The sequence below is a fragment of the Schistocerca cancellata genome, chromosome 4, assembly GCF_023864275.1.
Source record: "Schistocerca cancellata isolate TAMUIC-IGC-003103 chromosome 4, iqSchCanc2.1, whole genome shotgun sequence".
In the NCBI taxonomy this organism is placed as follows: domain Eukaryota; kingdom Metazoa; phylum Arthropoda; class Insecta; order Orthoptera; family Acrididae; genus Schistocerca; species Schistocerca cancellata.
The window spans coordinates 824,646,887-824,672,580 of record NC_064629.1 but is presented as its reverse complement, the minus strand read 5'-3'; the positions used below and the strand labels follow the sequence as shown (position 1 = coordinate 824,672,580).

General features: G+C 43.3%; 1 protein-coding gene across 2 annotated transcripts in view; it reads right to left on the bottom strand.

Moving 5' to 3' along the window:
• The window catches only part of LOC126184859 (MAM and LDL-receptor class A domain-containing protein 1-like), a 1,134,981-nt gene that overhangs the window by 147,285 nt on the left and 962,002 nt on the right, over positions 1 to 25,694 (bottom strand). Inside the window, exon 8 of one of the 2 annotated variants that reach the window (XM_049927473.1) lies at positions 22,195 to 23,169. The exons of the other annotated variant lie outside the window; for it this stretch is intronic. Coding sequence (XP_049783430.1) covers positions 22,195 to 23,169 — 975 coding nt within the window. The remainder of the gene's footprint in view (positions 1 to 22,194; positions 23,170 to 25,694) is intronic. 2 annotated transcript variants of the gene reach the window in all.

Genomic DNA, 25,694 nt, shown 5'->3' with positions numbered 1-25,694 from the left:
TGAACTGTGGTATCGTGTTGAGGCTGCATGGGCAGCTGTACCTGTACACGCCATCCAAGCTCTGTTTGACTCAATGCCCAGGAGTATCAAGGCCGTTATTACGGCCAGAGGTGGTTGTTCTCGATACTGATTTCTCAGGATCTATGCACCCAAATTGCGTGAAAATGTTAATGACATGTCAGTTCTAGTATAATATATTTCTCCAATGAATACCCGTTTATCATCTGCATTTCTTCTTGGTGTAGCAATTTTAATTGCCAGTAATGTACTTATAAATCGACTTAGATATTTCCCAACCCAACATATCGTACATGGCAGAGGGTACCTTGTACCATAAGGACCGATTCCCATAACAATGCTCGCTATTGGCAGGAGGCCGCTCACGTCACGATGAAGCTGCCTAGCGCAGCGCAGCAGTGTGGTTATACGGTAAATGCACTGCACCACAGATGTTGTGGTGTTGCTCTTTCATTTTACTGTCGGTTTGATTAAAAAAAAACTGAATTAAACTTCGTGCGAACAGTTCTCGGAAGACCCTACCGATACTGACTGATCGCCGTGTCAACGTCAGTGTTTAAGCTTCTCTGGATACGGATATGGAGGGGCGTGTGGTCAGCACACCGCTCTCCCGACCGTTGTCAGTTTTCGTGACCGGAGCCGCTACTTTTCAGTCAAATAGCTTTTGAATTTGTCTGACAAGGGCTCAGTGCACCCAGCTTGCCAACAGTGTTCGGCAGACCGGATGGTGACCCGCCCAAGTGGGTTAACTTCGGTAATCTGACGGGAACGGGTGTTACCATCGGATAAGCGCCATAACGATCAGAATTAGTGAGCAAGGAATATCAGAGCTTAACATTTCGTCGACAACGATGTCATTAGAGACGAAGCACGAGCTCGGAGTCGGAAAGGAAATCGACCATGTAATTTCAGTGGAAACATCCTTAAATTTGCATTAAGCTATTTATGGAAATCATGGGAAACCTAAATCTGCAGGGCTGGTCGGGGATTTGAACCTTCATCCATCCAAATGCCAGCCCAGCGAGTTAACGGCTGGGCTCCATCGTTCGGTCATTATTCTTGAGCTTGACAAACTGTATGCTGTTTTAATGACGATTGCGAATCCTTGACTAAATTCTTTGGCAATCATTATGCTACATAGATACTCGCGACATACACCGTCAAACGCTTTCGAGAAGTTATCTGATAATGTGGCTGTTCTCCGTTTTGTTGTTGACATTGTCCCTTCCAAGCTTTTATAATCAGTTACGGCCCGTGATATAGATTTTTTTGGATCAGTGCTTGTCTCGTTGTTTGTTTCAGTTTAACCTTCTATGCTCTATTTAACTGCTAAAAACATTCAACAGCCAAGATGGCATAAATATTTTTTTATTTAAAACAACCGGTTTTGGCAGATTTTGCTGCCATCTGCAGGTCTTAAATTTTTGTTGTTGTGAAAGTTGTCATGTGGATAAAAAACAGCACGTTATAAAAGGTTTGTCATAACTAAAAATATTTAAAAATATGAGTGTATTTTTATTTATTAATATATTTATGAATATATATATTTTTATGTTTTTACTATTTTAGTTATGACAGACTTTTTTAATATACTGTTTTTTATCGACATGACAACTTGGCGTGATGTTCAACGCAAAATGAACACATTTTATACGTAAAAAAAGTTTAACACCTGAAGATGACAGCGAAGTCTGTCGAAACCGGTTGGTATAAATAAAGAAATGTTTATACGTCCTTGGCTATTGAAAGTTTTTCGCAAGTACAACAGATCGCTCCTTCGGTCTTCTTAAAATGAGAAAATTCAAGCTCTATTTAATATCATATAAACAGAGCTCAAAGGGATATGAGCCTGGAATTGCATAAATGTTTCGTCTTCGTCTTTTTTGGAATGAGCACTACTAGCCCCTCTTTAAAATCTAGTGGAATATCGTTGTATGTCCAAATACAGTTCATGACATCGTTTATCATCTACAAAAATTTCATATAAAATTCGGCGGGTATTTATCTGAGCCTGTTGACTTACTTCTACTGCTTGTCTTATTTATTCAAGATTTTCTTCCTCCATGAAAGGCTTGCACGGTGACCGATTTATTTTCTGCATAAAGCTTATTTGTCGCCTGTCTCAAAAAAATCATGTCATCGGTAACACTCTCTCCACAGAGATTTTGGAGGCATTTATCAAGTCTTTCTGATTTCTCACCACAGTGTCTTCCTCCGTTTATATGTGTTTACCTATCTGTTGATTCCGTTTATTGTATCTTAGAGAAACGTTGCAAGGATGTTTATTCTTGTTCGTCTTCGTTGATTACTTTGGCTCTTACTTTCAGATCATTCAGATATCGCGATTTGATACGTAAAATTTTAGCCTTAACCTTATTAACACACTGTCTATCATATACCATGTCTGTACGTCTGCTATATAATTCACCGATACATGAACAGTAGAAATTTAAGATTTCTTCTTGTTCCCTGCTTTTGTATCTTGAAATGTGTATTAAAAAGTTCCTAATCCTGGTCTTTGTTTTACCCAGCGGTCACACGCTATAGGATATTTCTGCACTTGCTTCTTACAGGTCCGCCATATGCCATGAAATTCGTGTTCTAACTCTATGTCCAAGAGTATATTGACATTCAGCTTCCATATTCCTCTTACAAGTTTGATTTGCTGTGGTTGCATTTGATACATATCACGTGACAGCAATGATCAGATCAAGAGGGAGGAGTTATTTTTGTTTTTAACGACCCTGTTATATACACTGAGCTTACAAAAGTCATGGGATAGCGATATGTACGTATACAGCTGGCGGTAGTATCGCGTTGTTGTTATGGTCTCCAGTCCTGAGACTGGTTTGATGCAGCTCTCCATGCTACTCTATACTGTGCAAGCTTCTTCATCTCCCAGTACTTGCTGCAACCTACATCCTTCTGAATCTGCTTAGTGTATTCATCTCTTGGTCTCCCTCTACGGTTTTTACCCTCCACGCTGCCCTCCAATGCTAAATTTGTGATCCCTTGATGCCTCAGAACATCTCCTACTAACCGGTCCCCTCTTCTTGTCAAGTTGTGCACAAACTCCTCTTCTCCTCAGTTCTATTCAATACCTCCTCATTAGTTTTGTGATCTACCCATCTAATATTCAGCATTCTTCTGTAGCACCGTACTTCTAAAGCTTCGATTCTCTTCTTGTCCAAACTATTTATCGTCCATGTTTCACTTCCATACATGGCTACACTCCATACAAATACTTTCAGAAACGACTTCCTGACACTTAAATCTATACTCGATGTTAACAAATTTCTCTTCTTCAGAAATGCTTTCCTTGCCATTTCCAGTCTACATTTTATATCCTTTCTACTTCGACCATCATCAGTTATTTTGCTCCCTAAATAGCGAAACTCCTTTACTACTTTAAGTCTATCATTTCCTAATCTAATTCCCGTAGCATCACCCGACTTAATTCGACTACATTCCGTTATCCTCGTTTTGCTTTTGTTGATGTTCATCTTATATCCTCCTTTCAAGACACTGTCCATTCCGTTCAACTGCTCTTCCAAGTTCTTTGGTGTCTCTGACAGAATTATAATGTCATCGGCGAACCTTAAAGTTTTTATTTCTTCACCATGGACTTTAATACCTACTCCGAATTTTTCTTTTGTTTCTTTTATTGCTTGCTCAATATACAGATTGAATAACAACGGGGAGAGGCTACAACACTGCCTCACTCCCTTCCCGACCACTGCTTCCCTTTCGTGCCCCTTGACTCTTATAACTGCCACCTGGTTTCTGCACAAATTGTAAATAGTCTTTCGCTCCCTGTATTTAACCCCAGCCACCTTTAAAATTAGAAAGAGAGTATTCCAGTTAACATTGTCAAAAGCTTACTCTAAGTCTACAAATGCTAGAAACGTAGGTTTGCCTTTCCTTAATCCTTCTTCTAAGATAAGTCGTAAGGTCAGTATTGCCTCACGTGTTACAATATTTCTACGGAATCCAAACTGATCTTCCCCTAGGTCGGCTTCTACCAGTTTTTCCATTCGTCTGTAAAGAATTCGCGTTAGTATTTTGCAGCTGTGACTTATTGAACTGATAGTTCGGTAATTTTCACATCTGTCAACACCTGATTTCTTTGGGAATGGAATTATTATATTCGTCTTGAAGTCTGAGGGTATTTCGCCTGTCTCATACAGATGGTAGAGTTTTGTCAGGACTGGCTCTCCCAAGGCCGTCAGTAGTTCCAATGGAATGTTGTCTACTCCCGGGGCCTTGTTTCGACTAAGGTCATTCAGAGCTTTGTCAAACTCTTCACGCAGTATCGTATTTCCCATTTCGTCTTCATCTACATCCTCTTCCATTTCCATAATATTGTCCTCAAGTACAGCGCCCTTGTTGTATCGCGTACACAAGGTATAAAAGGGCAGGGCACTGACGGAGCTGCCATTTGTACTCAGGTGATTCATGTGAAAAGGTTTCCAACGTGATTGTGGCAGCACGACGGGAATTAATTGACTATGAACTCGGATTACTAGTTGAAACTACACTCCTGGAAATGGAAAAAAGAACACATTGACACCGGTGTGTCAGACCCACCATACTTGCTCCGGACACTGCGAGAGGGCTGTACAAGCAATGATCACACGCACGGCACAGCGGACACACCAGGAACCGCGGTGTTGGCTGTCGAATGGCGCTAGCTGCGCAGCATTTGTGCACCGCCGCCGTCAGTGTCAGCCAGTTTGCCGTGGCATACGGAGCTCCATCGCAGTCTTTAACACTGGTAGCATGCCGCGACAGCGTGGACGTGAACCGTATGTGCAGTTGACGGACTTTGAGCGAGGGCGTATAGTGGGCATGCGGGAGGCCGGGTGGACGTACCGCCGAATTGCTCAACACGTGGGGCGCGAGGTCTCCACAGTACATTGATGTTGTCGCCAGTGGTCGGCGGAAGGTGCACGTGCCCGTCGACCTGGGACCGGACCGCAGCGACGCACGGATGCACGCCAAGACCGTAGGATCCTACGCAGTGCCGTAGGGGACCGCACCGCCACTTCCCAGCAAATTAGGGACACTGTTGCTCCTGGGGTATCGGCGAGGACCATTCGCAACGGTCTCCATGAAGCTGGGCTACGGTCCCGCACACCGTTAGGCCGTCTTCCGCTCACGCCCCAACATCGTGCAGCCCGCCTCCAGTGGTGTCGCGACAGGCGTGAATGGAGGGACGAATGGAGACGTGTCGTCTTCAGCGATGAGAGTCGCTTCTGCCTTGGTGCCAATGATGGTCGTATGCGTGTTTGGCGCCGTGCAGGTGAGCGCCACAATCAGGACTGCATACGACCGAGGCACACAGGGCCAACACCCGGCATCATGGTGTGGGGAGCGATCTCCTACACTGGCCGTACACCACTGGTGATCGTCGAGGGGACACTGAATAGTGCACGGTACATCCAAACCGTCATCGAACCCATCGTTCTACCATTCCTAGACCGGCAAGGGAACTTGCTGTTCCAACATGACAATGCACGTCCACATGTATCCCGTGCCACCCAACGTGCTCTAGAAGGTGTAAGTCAACTACCCTGGCCAGCAAGATCTCCGGATCTGTCCCCCATTGAGCATGTTTGGGACTGGATGAAGCGTCGTCTCACGCGGTCTGCACGTCCAGCACGAACGCTGGTCCAACTGAGGCGCCAGGTGGAAATGGCATGGCAAGCCGTTCCACAGGACTACATCCAGCATCTCTACGATCGTCTCCATGGGAGAATAGCAGCCTGCATTGCTGCGAAAGGTGGATATACACTGTACTAGTGCCGACATTGTGCATGCTCTGTTGCCTGTGTCTATGTGCCTGTGGTTCTGTCAGTGTGATCATGTGATGTATCTGACCCCAGGAATGTGTCAATAAAGTTTCCCCTTCCTGGGACAATGAATTCACGGTGTTCTTATTTCAATTTCCAGGAGTGTAGATGCAAGGGTCATCCCATTTCGGAAATTTTTCGAGAATTCAATATCCTGCAATCCACAGTGTGCCGAGAATAAAAAAAAATTTAGGCATCACCTTTCACCACCGTCAAAGCAGTGGTCGACCATCTGCACTGAACGTCTGAGAGTAATGGCGTCTTCGTAGAGTTCTCATTGCAAACAGACGAGTAACACTGTTTCAAGAACCGTAGAAATCAATGTTGTGGGACGTACGACGAACGTATCCGTTAGGACAGTGCGGGAAAATTAGTTGTTAATGGGCTATGGCAGCAGATGGCCCATCCGAGTGCCTTTGCTAAGAGCACGACATCGCCTGCAGCCCCTCTTCTGGGCTCGTGACCATTTCAGTTGGACCCTAGACGACTGGTAAATCGTGGCCTGGTCAGATGAGTCCCGATTCCAGATGGTAAGACCCGATGATAGAGTTCGAGAGTGGTGCAAACACCACGAAGCCATGGACCCAAGTTGTCAACACAGCACTTTGCATGCTGGTGGTAGCTCCATAACAGTGTGGGGTGTGTTTACGTGGATTGGGCCGGGTCACCTGGATGTTCTGCTACTTGGAGATGATTTGCAGGAAATCATGGATGTCATGTTCCCGAACAACGACGAAATTTTTAATGGATGACAATGCGCCATGTCACTGCGCCACAGTTGTTAGCGAATGGTTTGAATAACGTTCTGGACAATTCGAAAATCAAATGGCTCTGTGTACTATGGGACTTAACATCTGAGGTCATCAGTCCCCTAGACTTAGAACTACTTAAACATAACTAACCTAAGGACATCACACACAACCATGCCCGAGGCAGGATTCGCGCCTGCGACCGTTGCAACAGCGCGGTTCCAGACTGAAGCGACTAGAACCGCTCGGCCACAACGGCCGGCTGGACAGTTCGAGAGAATGGTTTGGCCACCCATGTCGCCTGACATGAATCCCATTGAACATTTAATAGAGAGGTCAATTAGTGCACAATATCCTGCACCAACAACACTTCTGCAATTATGGACGGCTATAGAGGCAGCATGGCTGAATATTTCTGATGGGGACTTTCGGTGACGTATCGGATCCATGCCACTTCGAGTTGCTGCACAACACCGGGCAGAAGAAGGTCCGACACGATAGTAGGGGGTATCCCATCACTTTTGTCACCTCAGTGTAAATTTTACCCAACCTGCTCGTTGATGTACTCCTTATGTGGGTGTAAGTTGGTACTGATTCATTTGTTGGTTTCTACATATCATGAAGCTAGTGTCAGCGTCTTTATTTTTGCGGAGATGTTGAAGTTTGGATTTTGACTAATAACATTTAATGCGCAGCTGAAATCACTGCCTAAGATAATTTGCTGTGGGTTCTTCTGCTACAAGTTTACTACATCTGTCTTTAAAAATTTTGTTCTCCCTGTTTTAGTACCTGACCCAGAATGGGGGAGTATACAGGGTGGTCCATTGATCGTGATGGGGCCAAATATCTCACGAAATAAGTGTCAAACGAAAAAACTACAAAGAACGAAACTTGTCTAGCTTGAAGGGGGAAACCAGATGGCGCTGTGGTTAGCCCGCTAGATGGCGCTGCCGTAGCTCAAACGAATATCAACTGCGTTTTTTTTAAACAGTAACCCCCATTTTTATTACATATTCGTGTAGTACGTAAAGAAATATGAATGTTTTAGTTAGACCACTTTTTTCGCTTTGTGATAGATGGCTCTCTAATAGTCACAAACATATGGCTCACAATTTTAGACGAACAGTTGGTAACAGGTAGGTTTCTTAAATTAAAATACAAAACGTAGGTAAGTTTGAACATTTTATTTCGGTTGTTCCAATGTGATACATGCACCTTTGTGAACTTACCATTTCTGAGAACGCATGCTGTTACAGCGTGATTACCTGTAAATACCACATTAATGCAATAAATGCTCAAAATGATGTCCGTCAACCTCAATGCATTTGGAAATACGTGTAACGACATTCCTTTCAACAGCGAGTAGTTCGCCTTCCGTAATGTTCGGGCATGCATTGACAATGCGCTGACGCATGTTGCCAGGCGTTGTCGGTGGATCACGATATCAAATATCCATTCAACTCTCCCCACAGAAAGAAATCCGGGGACGTCAGATCCGGTGAACGTGCGGGCCATGGTATGGTGCTTCGACGACCAATCCACCTGTCATGAAATATGCTATTCAATACCTCTTCAACCGCACGCGAGCTATGTGCCCGACATCCATCGTGTTGGAAGTATATCGCCATTCTGTTATGCAGTGAAACATCTTCTAGTAACATCGGTAGAACATTACGTAGGAAATCAGCATACAGTGCACCACATCTAAGGCGCAGCAGTCATGGACTGTGCGGCTGGTCCCGGCGGAGGTTCGAGTCCTCCCTCGGGCATGGGTGTCTGTGTTTGTTCTTAGGCTAATTTAGGTTAAGTAGTGTGTAAGCTTAGGGACTGATGACCTTAGCAGTTAAGTCCCATAAGATTTCACACGCATTGGAACATTTTGAACATGGCACTATTTAGATTGCCATCGATAACATGGGGGCCAATTATCGTTCCTCCCATAACGCCACACCATACATTAACCCGCCAAGGTCGCTGATGTTCCACTTGTCGCAGCCATCGTGGATTTTCCGTTGCCCAATAGTGCATATTATGCCGGTTTACGTTACCGCTGTTGGTGAATGACGCTTCGTCGCTAAACAGAACGAGTGCAAAACATCTGTCATCGTCCCGTAAATTCTCTTGTACCCAGTGGCAGAACTGTACACTACGTTCAAGGTGCAATTCCTGGTGCATAGAAATATGGTACTGGTGCAATCGATGATGTAGCATTCTCAACACCGACGTTTTTGAGATTCCCGATTGTCGCGCAATTTGTCTGCTACTGACTTGCGGAATAGCCGCGACAGCAGCTAAAACAGCTACTTGGGCATCATCATTTGTTGCAGGTCGTGGTTGACGTTTCACATGTGGCTGAACACTTCCTGTTTCCTTAAATAACGTAACTATCCGGCAAACGGTCCGGACACTTGCATGATGTCGTCCAGGATACCGAACAGCATGGGCGTTTTGATCACAATAGCCATACATCAACACGATATCGACCTTTTCCGCAATTAGTAAACGGTCCTTTTTAACACGGGTAATGTATCACGAAGCAATACCGTCCGCACTGGTGGAATGTTTCGTGATACCACGTACTTATACGTTTGTGGCTGTCACAAAGCGAAAAAAGTGGTCCAACTAAAACATTCATATTTCTTTACGTACTACACGAATATGTAATAAAAATAGTGGTTCCTACTTTAAAAAACGCAGTGATATCCGTTTGACCTATGGTAGCGCCATCTAGCGGGCCAACCATAGCGCCATCTGGTGTCCCCCTTCAGGCTAGACGAGGTTCGCTCTTTGTAATTTTTTCGTTTGATGCTTATTTCGTGAGATATTTGGCCTGGTCACTATCAATGGACCACCCTGTATATTCACTAACAGAGTATCATAAAGAAGTCTGGATATTCCCATGTCTGAATCCAAGTGTTCTATTTCCGAAAACAGAATTCCTTTTCTCACTAACATACCTGTCCCCCTATAACTGTCCCCGCGATATTCAAATAAGATTCGAGGCCTGTCACCTGGGTTTCCTCTCTACAAACTTGCTGTAAGAGTGTTGCGTGAACAGCACAGCAGTAAAGAAAATCAGCGAATAATGAAATTTTTAATATACTCGTCAGTTCATTTACATTTGTTGTGCAATGTATGGGGATGCTGCATCAAATTCTAGCGTGTTTGGGGATAAATTTAAAAAGAATTAAAAAATCTTCCGTTGAGCCTGGAGGCAAATCTGTCCAGCATCCGTATTTCTGAATGCCACTCATCTGTCCCACGTTCTCACACTCCTGTGCATGCGAACTTCGACTGATAGTTAAAATTTTTTTAAAAGCTTTGTACATCTACGTCTACATGGATACTCTCCAAATCACATGCAAGTGCCTGGCAGAGGGTTCATAGAACCACCTTCACAGTTCTCTATTATTGAAATCCTTTATAGCGCGGAACGAATGAACGCCTATATCTTTCCGTACGAGCTCTGATTTTCCTTATTTTATCGTGGTGATCGTTCCTCCCTATGTAGGTCGGTGTCAACAAACTATTATCGCATTCGGTGGAGAAAGTTGGTGATTGGAATTTCATGAGAAGATTCAGTAGCAACGAAAAACGCCTTTCTTTTAATGATTTCCAGCCCAAATCCTATATCATTTCTGTGACACTCTCTCCCATATTTCACGATAATACAAAACTTGCTGTCTTTTTTTGAACTTTTTCGATGTACTCTGTCAGTCCTATCTGGTAAGGATCCCACACCGCGCAGCAGTATTCTAAAAGATGACGGACAAACATAGTGTAGGCAGTCTCCTTAGTAGGTCTGTTATATTTTCTAAGTGTCCTGCCAATAAAACGCAGCCTTTTGTTAGCCTTCCCCGCAACATTTTCTATGGGTTCCTGCCAATTTAGTTGTTCGTATTTGTAATACCTAGGTATTTAGTTGAGTTTACGACTTTTAGATTAGACTGATTTATCGTGTAACCGAAGTTTGAGTTCCTTTTAGCACTCATGTGGATGACCTCACACCTTTCGTTATTTAGGGTCAACTGCCACTTTTTGCACCATTCAGATATATTTTCTAAATCGTTTTGCGGTTTGTTTTGATCTTCTGATGACTTTATTAGTCGATAAACGTCAGCATCATCTGCAAACAACCGAAGACGGCTGGTCAGATTGTCTCCAAAATCGTTTATATAGATAAGGAACAGCAAGGGCCCTATAACACCTTGGGGAACGCTAGAAATCACTTCTGTTTTACACGATAACTTTCAGTCAGTTACTACGAACTGTGATCTCTCTGACAAGAAATCACGAATCCAGTCACATAACTGTGACGGTATTCCATAAGCACGCAATTTCACTACTAGGCGCTTGTGTGGTACAGTGTCAAAAGCCTTCCGGAAATCCAGAAATACGGAATCGATCTGAACTCCCTTGTCAATAGCACTCAACACTTGATGTGAATAAAGAGCTAGTAGTGTGTCACAGGAACGATGTTTTCTAAACCCATGTTGACTATGTGTCAATTTTCTAAAAAATTGTAGATTACGCTTATAGGTGGTAATCCTCGTTTACTGTGGAATTAAGGTACAACCGATTTCACGATAGTGATTACATCTTCAGGTTAAATTTGGCTGGATTGTATTAGGCCATTAAACCAATATGACCTCCCAGCGTTCTGTAATGCACATATCCCGGCATCATCAAACGCAATGTATGTTGAAAGATCTATCAATAATGTTAGATAATGACGCGTCATCGCTGAGGCTAAATTGGACTAGTGTCAAGGACGCCAGGATATATGTCCAGCGAAGTTTAACCTGAAGATGCGATTCATTATCGCGAAACCGGTTCTACCTAGATTCGACAATAAACGACGATTAGCAGCTACAAACGTTCTCTACTATTTCTTAGATTGTACTACAAAATTAAAAAAAGTTTTTAACTATCCATAGATTAAGCTGTGGTTGTCCACAAAGAAAACTTATATCTGCCTGATAGCCTCTGTCTACGTGATCTTTGTTTTCGACATTATGTTTCTTTTTGTTACTAACTGGAGTTTGAGTATCCTTTCTCACAGTCTTTCATTGATTTTGCGATCACGCTATTCGTTATATGCTTCTGGGTCTTCCCCTGGTAGCGACTGGTGAGGCCGACCTTTTCGGTTGTATCACGACGTTGTTTTATGCTACGCTAGCCGCAGGGGGACTCTTCATTATACAGTCCTCGTAATGGTTTACAGGCACACCCGCATTTCCTCCAATTTCTTCGTAACTTATTCGTCTGTTAATAATTTGTTCCTCACTCATAGTTCCCATAATTTCCTCCTCATCTTCCATAGTTATTAACGACTCGCCTGTTCCTTGATCAAGGGTACATGCCATGTCCACTTCATGGATTCCTTACTGAGTTTCTTCGGCTTGTTTCATGCTATTCCATCAGTTTCGTTCGAATTTCCTTCACACTGTTGGAACACATTACGTTTGTCTGTTTTAATACAGGTGACTCTGATGTGGTCGCTGTTTCTACTTCATTTCGCACCCAAGCAAAAACAGTGACACATTTAAAAACATACAGTACTTGAGGAAAGTAGATTCGAAGAATGTATTCCTTAAAACGTATGTTGAAAAACTATAAACTCGTTTCAGATTTCAAGTAAGTATTGTTGACAGTAAATTACATTAAATTTTCCGTGTAACGATGGCGCGTTTTACAGAATTTTTCAATGAGAAAATAAAAATTGCCGTTTTTCGACTTATGTCACTTTTCTTGCCGGAATGCGACTTATTTCCACTGCATTATTTGTTTCTTTTACTCATTCCACTTGATTGTTTGAGTAGATTGCGTACGTACTTATCCGATGGTAACCCGTGTCATTAGAAAGATATACAGTCCTCCTGCGTTCAGAAGAATCCCTCAAATGCTCCGCTGAGTTGCACAATGAACAAGTCCGAAGCTGATTTTCACATGTTACGTTCGCTCTGCAGCCACAAATAAACAGTTAGGACGGGATTTGCTTCTGCACATCTACTCTAGATACCTTATTCAAGTTAGTTTGCTATACAAACATTTTTCCAATCATGTATCCTCCTTGACATCGTAGATCACTGTAAATCTTCAGACTTCCTCGTATTTTATCAGATGGAACTTCAGAGGGCAAATTAAAATTCTGACAGATTGTAAACCTTAATGAGCATAACGAACTGCGACTGTGATTACTGAATCACTTTCGTGCTGAAATTTACCTGTATCATTTTTATTTTGTACTAAACTTTCACGAACTTCAGCTCTGATACACTTTTAAAAAGCTCTTTGTAACGCTATCCATTTGAAGAGCAAAAATTTGCGTTCATCATGATGTATTATTCCCCAACGAAGTTCTTTTTTTTTGTTGGTACGCAATATCTCCTGTGTTTCTTAACCAAAATTAATGACTGAGACATCATTTTCGAGATTTCATTCACCTCTAATGACGAAGAATACACATCTAGTTGGCCGGCCTGGGTGGCCGAGCGGTTCTAGGCGCTACAGTGTGGAACCGCGCGACCGCTACGGTCGCAGGTTCGAATCCTGCCTCGGGCATGGATGTGTGTGATGTCCTTAGGTTAGTTAGGTTTAAGTAGTTCTAAGTTCTAGGGGACTGATGACCTTAGAAGTTAAGTCCCATAGTGCTCAGAGCCATTTGAACACAGTTGAAAGTTATTGTTTTCGTTTGAAAGCTTTATTTTGAAAAGATTTTTCAAAAGCCAATGTAGAAGGTGCCATCTATTGACAATCTGTTTAACTAACATTCACAACAGTTGTTACAGTTGTTTGTATTCTATACGCAAGCGTAGTCTGTTACTCGATTTCGGACATACATGTCGATATAAAGAATTCTGAAGGCGCCATCTGTTGATAATCTAATTTTACTATTATGCACAACAGCGGTTGGAGTTGTTTAGAGTCTTTAAAGCAAGCGTTGTGTACTGCGCAAATATACTGAATTACATCAACGTTCATAATCACGATTAACACCGTTTACTTTTATAACTTGATTTATTTAACTTTGATTGTGTTTGCAACGTCACGTTACACTTCTCCTAACCTCAATACCTTAATCTGCATCAAAATTCCTAATCTTTGCTATTGTGCTTACTATACTTTCGTTACCATCATATTCAGCGCGACAGAAATCAATGAAGGAAATACTGCACGTCGCAATTCTATTTAACAACGATTCTGTGTCCAAAAAATGACGATTATACAACAGTTAAAGCGTATGCCATTACTAATTTGTTACGTCGAGTGGCAAAGGTTTGTCCGTCCAGCTCGAAAAAATAAACAACATTTAATTGAAACCCGTTGAATTTTTGAACTCATTAAGTCCGTCCTGATTATCACCTGATAAGTTGTTTTAAAATGCTATTACTATGTTCATCTGAAATCTTAACGCTAATTTTGTATTAATTAATGGTGTAAGATTAGTGGTAACTCATTTTGGTGAGTAGGTCACTGTTAAATTCACAGACGCTGATAAAACTGTGCTCATACCCCGCATTAACCTCACACCTTCCGATCCAAGCATGTCTTTCCAAATGAAAGGACAATAACTACCAATGAATGTAGCCTTCACTATATCCATTAATAAAGTATAAAGTCAGATGCTTCAAAGGGCAGAACTGTATATACCAGAACCTGCTTTTTCGCATGGACAGCTTTACGTGGATTTTTCAGGAGCTCACACATTCGGTGATATTTGTTTGCGCTTAAGACTCATGTACCCAAAAAGTGAAGTATAATCATATTGTAATTGCTAAAGTTCTTTTCAAAGACGTTTTGTAAAATAAAGACGTTCTAAAAAAGAAAATTAATCTGTCAAAGACAATACAGCTTTTATGTGTTTTAGCATTAACCAAATTATACATAATTTACGAGACTAACATTTGTTAACAATAATCAAAATATAATACCTTTTATTAACAAATGCTATTACTTATTTCTCTACTACTGTATTACCAATCGGTGACTTAATCAGAACAGAGAGGAAATTATTCGCACGGGCGGTCGCAAGTTCGAATCCTGCCTCGGGCATGGATGTGTGTGATGTACTTAGGTTAGATAGGTTTAATTAGTTCTAAGTTCTAGGCGACTGATGACCTCAGAAGTTAAGTCGCATAGTGCTCAGAGCCATTTGAACAATTTTTTTTATTCGCACGGGTTAACTAGTTCAATTGTTTTTCACGTATTAGCCATTTCCAAACGGAGAGCTGAGATGAGAGTACGCTGTTCCTCTCAAAGCTAAACCTCAACACTGCTTTCCGCGAAAAAGTAATTTGTACTGAAGTTACAACTACGAAGAGACGCCACGAAAGGAAGCGGTGAGTGCGCTCACTGTAAACATGGAAGCTTTGTCATAAAGGTCTCAGCGCACGACTGCACTCTACGGCGAATAGAAATGGACTCACCACAGAGTCGGTTTGTGTATGTGTGTGTGTACATCCCACCTCACCGTACAGCACATCCTGTCTCTCTCCAAAATTGCCTTCTATGGCTAGCTTCTCGCGCTATATTCTTCAATGCTTTTTTTCCCTTTTTTCCCTTTTTCCCCTCTTCTTTTTCTTTTCTAATCTTTAATTCACGAAATTAAATTTCTTCATGCATGAAGCGGAAGATAATGTCCCTACTTCCGACTTAGGATATTCTTTATGGTCCAGTAAAGAGTGTTAGTGCACCAAAACCGTCGACGGTCCTTGTCGAATTCTAAATTGTATTCCTCGGCAATGCAAACCGAGAGTGACATTAAAAACTTTTGGATCCAATCAGTGTCTTTTCCATAGTATCTTTTTCGCACGATTAAATGTTCCTGTTGCAGATAATACCGAAATTTTCTTACGTCTGGGCTCTCTGTGGTTATCGAGTAGTGACTGAAATGAGGCTACTACCGTGTATACGAATTGTGTTTGGATTTTCAGACCAAATGCAATTCCTTCTGGAAAATGAGATTCAAGTCTATGACGGTAGGGCTCGTTCTGGTGATTAAAGTCAATTTCTTCCTTCCAAACTGTGCAGGAGAGACCGACTCCAGCTCCAACGAGGCACTGAAATAATTCGATGGTGAACATTGAAAGTTTGTGCCGGACCGGGACATGACCGGCACAACAGACATCTTATGCAGGGTGGTCCATTGATCGTGACCGGGCCAAATATCTCACGAAATAAGCGACGAACGAGAAAACTACAAAAAAACGAAACTTGTCTAGCTTGAAGGGGGAAACCAGATGGCGCTATGGTTGGTCCGCTAGATGGCGCTGCCATTGGTCAAACGGATATCAACTGCGTTTTTTAAAATAGGAACCCCCATTTTTTATTACACATTCTTGTAGAACGTAAAGAAATATGAATGTTTTAATTGGACCACTTTTTTCACTTTGTGATAGATGGCGCTGTAATAGTCACAAACAGAAGGCTCACAATTTTAGACGAACAGTTGGTAACAGGTTGGATTCTTAAGTTAAAATACAGAACGTAGGTACGTTTGAACATTTTATTTCGGTTGTTCCAATGTGATACATGCACCTTTGTGAACTTATCATTTCTGAAAACGCATGCTGTTACAGCGTGATTACCTGTAAATACTACATTAATGCAATAAATGCTCAAAATGATGTCCGTAAACCTCAATGCATTTGGCAATACGTGTAATGACATTCCTCTCAACAGCGAGTAGTTCGCCTTCCGTAATGTTCGCACATGCATTGACAATGCGCTGACGCATGTTGTCAGGCGTTGTCGGTGGATCACGATAGCAAATATCCTTCAACTTTCCCCACAGAAAGAAATCCGGAGACGTCAAATCCGGTGAACGTGTTGGCCATGGTATGGTGCTTCGACGACCAATCCACCTGTCATGAAATATGCTATTCAATACCGCTTCAACTGCACGCGAGCTATATGCCGGATATCCATCATGTTGGAAGTACATCGCCATTCTGTCATGCAGTGGAACATCTTGTAGTAACATCGGTAGAACATTACGTAGGAAATCAGCATACATTGCACCATTTAGATTGGCATCGATAAAATGGGGGCCAATTATCCTTCCTCCCATAATGCCGCACCATACATTAACCCGCCAAGGTCACTGATGTTCCACTTGTCCGCAGATCGTGGTCGTGAGGTAGCGTTCTCGCTTCCCACGCCCGGGTTCCCGAGTTCGATTCCCGGCGGGGTCAGGGATTTTCTCTGCCTCGTGATGACTGGGTGTTGTGTGATGTCCTTAGGTTTGTTAGGTTTAAGTAATTCTAAGTTCTAGGGGACTAATGACCACAGATGTTAAGTCCCATAGTGCTCAGAGCCATTTGAACCATTTTTTGATGTTCTACTTGTCGCAGCCATCGTGGATTTTCCGTTGCCCAACAGTGCATATTATGCCGGATTACGTTACCGCTGTTGGTGAATGACGCTTCGCCGCTAAATAGATCGCGAGCAGAACATCTGTCTTCGTCCCGTAATTCCTCTTCTTCCCAGGGGCAGAACTGTACACGACGTCCAAAGTCGTCGCCATGCAATTCCTGGTGCATAGAAATATGGTACGGGTGCAATCGATATTGATGTAGAATTCTCAACACTGACGTTTTTGAGATTCCCGATTGTCGCGCAGTTTGTCTGCTACTGACGTGCGGATTAGCCGCGACAGTAGCTAAAACAGCTACTTGGTCATCATCATTTGTCGCAGGTCGTGGTTGACGTTTCACATGTGGCTGAACACTTCCTGTTTCCTTAAATAACGTAACTATCCGGTGAACGGTCCAGAAACTTGGATGATGTCGTCCAGGATACCGAGCAGCATACATAGCACACGCTCGTTGGGCATTTTGATCACAATAGCCATACATCAACACCATATTGACCTTTTCCGCAATTGATAAACGGTCCATTTTAACACGGGTAATGTATCACGAAGCAAATACCGTCCGCACTGGCGGAATGTTACGTGATACCACGTACTTATACGTTTGTGACTATTACGGCGCCATCTATCACAGAGCGAAAAAGGTGGTTCAACTAAAACATTCATATTTCTTTACGTACTACACGAATATGTAATAAACAATGGGGGTTTCCTATTTAAAAAAACGCAGTTGATATCCGTTTGACCTATGGCAGCGCCATCTAGCAGGCCAACCGTAGCGCCATCTGGTTTCCCCCTTCAAGCTAGACGAGTTTCGTGCTTTGTAGTTTTTTCGTTTGATGCTTATTTCGTGAGATATTTGGCCCTGTCACTATCAATGGACCACCCTGTATATATAGTTTCTTCCTTGTCCACGACGAAATTGCATTTCGGTCCCAACAAATGAATCTATGAGCGAGGGTATCCTGTAACTGGCAATTTCTGGAGAGTGGGTGCGGTGTTGGATTCATGTGGTGTCCACTTCCCTACACTCAGAACCTGCCCATAAAATATATCCAACCAAGTTGATATGGCATTTATTGCCATAAATTTTTCATGAAGATTCAGACAAAAACCATACGCCAGTTTGTCGATCGGTAGCTCCCGTAAAGTGTATGTATCGATGAGGGCTGCATCGCTTGTTGATACAAAAAAGTTGTGTAACTGCGGAAAGATCCCTCCGTATGTAACTTGCCATAATGAAATACCATTGCACATAAGGGGGAGTTCTGTTTCAGGTACGAATACTGGCCGAGACATACCCCGTCAGCTGGAAAAAGTTTCGTGACTGGATTAATAATAAAAAAACAGAAAACTTAAGATGGTGGTTTTAATGCTTCAGTCTCACACCCCCTCCTCTCACCAATCCCCTTGCCCTCCAACAAATTTCACTGTAGCATTAAAATGATGCATAAAAAAGACAAATACATGTAAAACAACACACACACACACACACACACACACACACACACACACACACACACACAAACACACCATAATGTTCAAATTTCCTCTTCTGTCCATCAATCAGAGCTGAATGACCTGAATTATTTATCAAACAGTACATTACAAACTTAAAAAAGTATTTGAATTTAGTAAAATGGCGAAAAAAAATTTATCAAGTACGAGGGTTGTCCAGAAAGTAAGTTCCGAGCGGTCGCAAAATGGAAGCCACAGTGAAATCCAGAAACGTTTTATTTGCAACAGTTAGGTACACCTTCCACCTACTTCTCTACATACTCGCCACTCCAACTTCGAGTGTTGTCGTAGTGTTGTATCAATTTCCCAATATCCTCGTCATAGAAAGCAGCCGCCTGTGTTTTCGGCCAGTTATCTGCAGTGATCTGCTGCTCGTTGTCTGTGAAAAAATTTTGTCTTCATAGCCAGCGGTTCTTGTGAGCAGAGATGAGACTCAGGGGGAGCCAATTACGGACTGTATTGTGGGTGATCAAACACTTCTCAATGGAAACGCTGCAGGAGCGTCTTCATTGCCCCTGCAGTGTGTGGACGAGAATTGACATGAAGAAGGAACTGCTCTGAGCACTACGGGACTTAACTTCTGAGGTCATCAGTCGCCTAGAACTTAGAACTAATTAAACCTAACTAACCTAAGGACATCACACACATCCATACCCGAGGCAGCATGCGAACCTGCGACCGTAGCGGTCACGCGGTTCCAGACTGAAGCGCCTAGAACCGCACGGCCACACCGGCCGGCTCATAAATCAAAAATTTACGTATTTATAGTGAATGTGACTTTTTGCAACAAACGTCGTACTCATATTTTCAAGTTCAGGACCCTTCTTAGACAGCTATATATCTTTAAAAAGTGTGTTGTGAAGAAAATTCAATGACAGATAACGAAATCTGTATCTTCGAAAAATGTGTTATTATTGCGAAAATTGTGATAAAAGATATTTTCCGGTTCTGGACCCTAGTATACATCAGTATCTATTTAAAAAGGGTATGTTAATAGAAGTTAACAACAATTAACAAAATTTGTTTCTTTAATTTTTATTGTGTAGTGCATTAAGTACCCCCCCCCTCCCCCTTAGTAATACGCCTATACGCCTTACGGAAAAGTGCGTTGGTATTGCTGGAATTAAATACTATTCCGCAAAACTTTAAAAATGAGAAAAAAATTCAACTATTGATGTACGCTTGTCATCACCATCTATTTCTAAATGATTACTTAGTATTTCACAGTTAAGTACCTGGCAGAGGGTCCATCGTACCTCCTTCAAGCAATTTCTCTACCGTTCCACTCTCGAAAAGCGCGCTGGAAAAATGAACGCTTAAACCTTTCCGCGCGACCTCTGATATATTTTATTATGATGATCATTTCTTCCAATGTAGGTGGCCGCCAATAAAATATTTTCACATTCTGAGGAGAAAGTTGGTGATTGAAATTTCATGAGAAGGTCTTGCCGCAGTGAAAAACGCCTTTGTTTTAATAATTGCCACTCCAGTTCTTGTAACATACCTGTGGACTCTCTCCCTTATTTCGCTGTAATACAAAACGAGCTGTCCTTCTTTGAACTTTTCGATGTTCTCCATCAATATTATCTGATGCGGATCCCACACTGCACAGCAATACTGCAGAAGTGGGCGGGCAAGCGCAGTGTAAGCAGTCTCTTTAGTAGACATGTTACGTTTTGTGTTATGCTAATAATTCGCAGTCTTTGGTTTGCTTTCCCCACAACATTATCCATGAGATAGTTCCAATTTAAGTTATTCGTAATTGTAATCTCCAAGTACTTTCTTGAGTTTGCAGCCTTTATATTTGTGCGATTTACCGTGTAACCGAAATCTAGCGGATTCCTTTTGGTACTCAGGTGGATGACTTCATACTTTTCATTATCTGGAGGAAACTGCCACTTTTTACGTCATACAGACATCTTGTCGAAATCATTCTCCAGTTCGTTTTGAACATATTATGAGTTGACAAGGCGGTAAATGACAGCATCATCTGTAAACAATCGAACAGGGTTGCTCAGATTATCTCCTAAATCGTTTATGTAGCTCAGGAACAGCAGAGGGCCTACAGCACTTTCTTGGAGAACACCAGATGCCACTTCTGTTTTATTTAATGACTTTCTTCAAATTATTATGTACTATGTCCATTCTGACTGGAAATCATTAATTCAGTCACAGAACTCCACAGGCACGCAATCTGACAAGTCACTTGTGAGGAGCGGTGTGAAAAGCCATCTGGAAATCTAAAAGTATGGAATCAGTTGACGTCACTTGCCGATAGCACTCATGAACAACATTAAGATTCACGTTATTCTTCAGATTACCACGCTTGGTTTATTTTGCCTGTCTATGATGCTTGTCAAGTGTCACAGCGTTCTTTACAAGTCGAGAAGTCTCCAGAAATATGTCTCCAGCGCAAAAAGCGCAATATTTACATGAACTATTGCAATTTTATTTTCCACATACGCATATGTCCGTCAAATTAGTGCCTTAACATGATTGTCGAATTCAAAATAAGTACTACAATTCCATTTACAGGCCTAAATAATTACAAATAGCATAATGAAATAACAGTTGACCTTACAAGCTAGGCCTAAGAGATCGAAACCGTAAAACTAAAATGACTAGGGTTGTAACTGCAGAAAATACTTGTTAGCTAAAATAGCATGTAAGTAGGTAAGTACACAAACAAAGAGACGATCTGATTTACTGGAAGACCGCAATTTATGAGACCCAGTCTTGATGTAGGTCGCAGTACACACTAAAATTAAATATTTCCACATCTGAATAGTATCTTATTGATGCATGTGTCCTAGTGGTAAGCGCACCTAGCGAATGCATTATTAAAGCCGACCCGTTATTAAAAACTCACCAGAGTCAGTTAAATCCAGAATGAGTCATTGATCTACGCTTGAACAAAAGTAACTATAAATTGTCCTCCTTTGCAAGCAAACGAAAAAGTGAAAAGTTAGAGCAGTAAATACATAATGTTTTTAGGATGATTCTTTTATAAAGACAGTCTCCTGCTGCATCTCCTATTACTGACAGGGAAAATAAGGCTTCTATTTCGAAAAGAGTCTTATCTTTTCCTGTGATTCTACTCAAATATTAAAATATTTTCCACTTGTTGTGCGCAGTTATCTGATGGTTCAAATGGCTCTGAGCACTGTGGGACTTAACTTCTGAGGTCATCAGTCCCCTAGAACTTAGAACTACTTAAATATAACGCACCTAAGGACATCACACACATCCATGCCCGAGGCAGGATTCGAACCCGCGACCGTAGCGGTCGCGCGGTTCCAAACTGAAGCGCCTAGAACCGCTCGGCCACTCCGGCCAGCTATCTGTGTCACGTAAGCGTTCTTGGAAGCGTTGCTTTTGTGTTAAAAAGAGAGAAAGAGAGAGAGAGAGAGAGAGAGAGAGAGAGAGAGAGAGAGAGAGAGAGAAAGAGAGAGAGATACAGAGAGAGAGGCGTTGGATTTGTGCAGCCCAGGATGTCTAGGCGAGGTAAAACGTTGACGAACACCGATCGTCCTCGGTTATTCACATGTCCCTCCTTTCGGCAGGCGAGTCATAACCAGCCAAATATAGGGCACTCAAGTTTGCAGCATGTTAGCGGATCTTCTAGCCCAGTAAAGTGTTACAGAAAACAATGACAAAATATGAAATTTAAATTATATATTACCTTGAGTTCTATTTGATGACCATCTTGGTTTTACAACTCGCTGGAAAGTGGGTGATGCTGGTTTAGCAGATCCAATAGTTGTTAAAGGATGGAGAGTGGTCTTCAAAACAGTGGTAGGAAGGAAACGAGTGGACGTGGTCGTAGGAGTGGATGCTGTTTTGAAAATAACTGGGAACCTTTGTACTTTGGAACGAGTTGACCAGGTTGTAGATGGTGTTGTAACTTTTGAGGGCAATACAGGGATTACAGTAGTATTAGTCACCAACTTTTTCTTATAATCCACTTTCGTTACGGGCTGTTTCGAGGTGGTCACATATACAGAAGTTGAAGTGCTTGGGCGACGAGTGGTGATGGTCGTTGAAGTCACTGTCTTCCGCGTTATCAGAACAGTAGGAGGACTCTTAGCTGTAGTAACCGTGGGTGTAGTTAAAGCGGAGACACGAGCTGAAGTGGGTTTAGTTGTAGATCGCGTCGTCCTATTGAAGGAAGCTGACGTATTGGCACTGGGACTTGGCTTTCGGGTAGTACTCATATACTTAGTGAATACGGGAACGACGGACCTGTACTTTGTTCCCACGCTAGAAGTGGTAAGTTTAGTTACGTTTCTCTCCGTAGTAGCAACGATAGGTGGTCTCTCTGTGATCACTGTACGAAGTTTGCTGACATTGAAAGTAGGGGTAACTGTTGATGTCCGATTTCCCGGGTAAGTAACACTAGTTGTCTGACGTGTCCTGTACGAGTAGAGTGACGCTGAAGTGGTTGTCGAAATGGTGGATCTGAAGTTAGTAGTGCTCGTTGTAGTGCCTGCGGCAGTGGCCGGGCGTGGAGTGGAGGGGAGCGGAAAGGTGGATGGAGGGGGAGGGGGTGGCGTCGCCTCGGCTGCCGGCGGCATGGGGGGGAGGTCTGGCAGCGGCGGAGCCGGCAGGAACGTGGGGAAACTCTTAACCAGCGGCTCCCGCGTTGCCGTCTCCACATCTGCAACCACAAACCAAAACCCAACATTTATTTTCGCTGCGCGAACTTTGAGTGGCCGCTTTGTTGGCAACGCCTCACTAGTGGCGGGGTCTACAGCACTTTCTACTGACGCCTAGTAACAGCTCCGTATCTTCTATATCTACATCACTAGTCTGCAGTTCACATCCAAGTGCTCAGCAGGGGGTTCACAGGCCCACTTTGAGACTATTCTTCGAGTGTACCCCTCTCCAATAGCACGCGGGAAAAATGAACGCCTAAATCTTTCCGAGTGAGCTCTGATTTCTCTTATTTTATTACTATGGTCGTTCCTCCCTATGTAGATGGGAGTCAACAAAATATTGAAACTTCCCGGCAGATTAAAACTGTGTGCCGGACCGAGACTCGAACTGGGGACCTTTGCTTTTCGCGGGCAAGTGCTCTACCAACTGAGCTACCCAAGCACGACTCACGCCCCGTCCTCACAGCTTTACTTCTGCCAGTACCCCGTCTCCTACCTTCCAAACTTTACAGAAGCTCTCCTGCGAACCTGGAGGATAAGCCATGTCTCCGCAATATCCTTTCTTTCAGGACTGCTAGTTCTGCAAGGTTCGCAGGAGAGCTTCTGTAAAGTTTGGAAGGTAGGAGACGAGGTACTGGCGGAAGTAAAGCTGTGAGGACGGGGCGTGAGTCGTGCTTGGGTAGCTCAGTTGGTAGAGCACTTGCCCGCGAAAGGCAAAGGTCCCGAGTTCGAGTCTCGGTCCAGCACACAGTTTAAATCGGCCAGGAAGTTTCATATCAGCGCACACTCCGCTGCAGAGTGAAAATCTCATTCTGGTCAACAAAATATTGTTGCATTCGGAGGAGAAAGTTTGTGATTGAAATAATATAAAAATCTCGCCGCACCGGAAAATGCCTTCGTTTTAATGATTGCCATCCCAAATCACTTATGATGTCGGTGACACTCTCTCTCCTATTTCGTGACAGCACGAAACGAGCAGCCCTTCTCTGAACTTTTTCGATCTCCGCCACAATACTATCTGGTAGGGATCCCATACCGCGGAGCAGTTCTCCGCAAGAGTACGGACAAGCGTTGTGTAAGTAGTCTCTTTCGTAAATTCGTTGCATCTTCTAAGTGTTCAGCCAATAAAACGCAGCTTTTGGTTCGTGTTTCCCGCAACATTTTCCACGTGATGGTTCCAGATTAGCTTGTTCGTAATTGTACTCCGTATGTATTTTATTGACTCGACAACCTTTCAATTTATATTATTTATTGTTCAACCTAAATTTATGGGATTCTTGTTACTACTTATGTAGACGACCTCACAGGATTCGAACCTGCGACCGTATCGGTCGCGCGGTTCCGGACTGTAGCGCCTAGAACCGCTCGGTCACTCAGGCCGGCTCGCATTAATATTTCGATGACTTTACTAAACACTGAACGACAGCATCATCCGCAAAAGTCTTTGAGGGCTCTTCACATTGTCGCCCAAATCATTTATATAGATTAGAATGAGCAGACGGCCTGTAACGGTTCCTAGGGGAATACCATACATAAATTCTGTTTCAATCGACGACTTCCCATCAGTTACTACAAGCTGTGTCCTTTATGACACGAAATCGCGAATCAAGTCTCACAGCTGGGACAATATTCCGTGGGCAGGCGGTTTGATTAGAAGACGCTTGTGAGGAACCGAGTCAAATAGCTTCTGAAAATCTAGAAATATGAAATTAACTATACGAAAAGACGAACTCAGCTACGGTATTTAGTGAGTCAAGTAGCATACCACTGCTCTCCTGACTTCAAATCTACACTCCTGGAAATGGAAAAAAGAACACATTGACACCGGTGTGTCAGACCCGCCATACTTGCTCCGGACACTGCGAGAGGGCTGTACAAGCAATGATCACACGCACGGCACAGCGGACACACCAGGAACCGCGGTGTTGGCCGTCGAATGGCGCTAGCTGCGCAGCATTTGTGCACCGCCGCCATCAGTGTCAGCCAGTTTGCCGTGGCATACGGAGCTCCATCGCAGTCTTTAACACTGATAGCATGCCGCGACAGCGTGGACGTGAACCGTATGTGCAGTTGACGGACTTTGAGCGAGGGCGTATAGTGGGCATGCGGGACGCCGGGTGGACGTACCGCCGAATTGCTCAACACGTGGGGCGTGAGGTCTCCACAGTACATCGATGTTGTCGCCAGTGGTCGGCGGAAGGTGCACGTGCCCGTCGACCTGGGACCGGACCGCAGCGACGCACGGATGCACGCCAAGACAGTAGGATCCTACGCAGTGCCGTAGGGGACCGCACCGCCACTTCCCAGCAAATTAGGGACACTGTTGCTCCTGGGGTATCGGCGAGGACCATTCGCAACCGTCTCCATGAAGCTGGGCTACGGTCCCGCACACCGTTAGGCCGTCTTCCGCTCACGCCCCAACATCGTGCAGCCCGCCTCCAGTGGTGTCGCGACAGGCGTGAATGGAGGGACGAATGGAGACGTGTCGTCTTCAGCGATGAGAGTTGCTTCTGCCTTGGTGCCAATG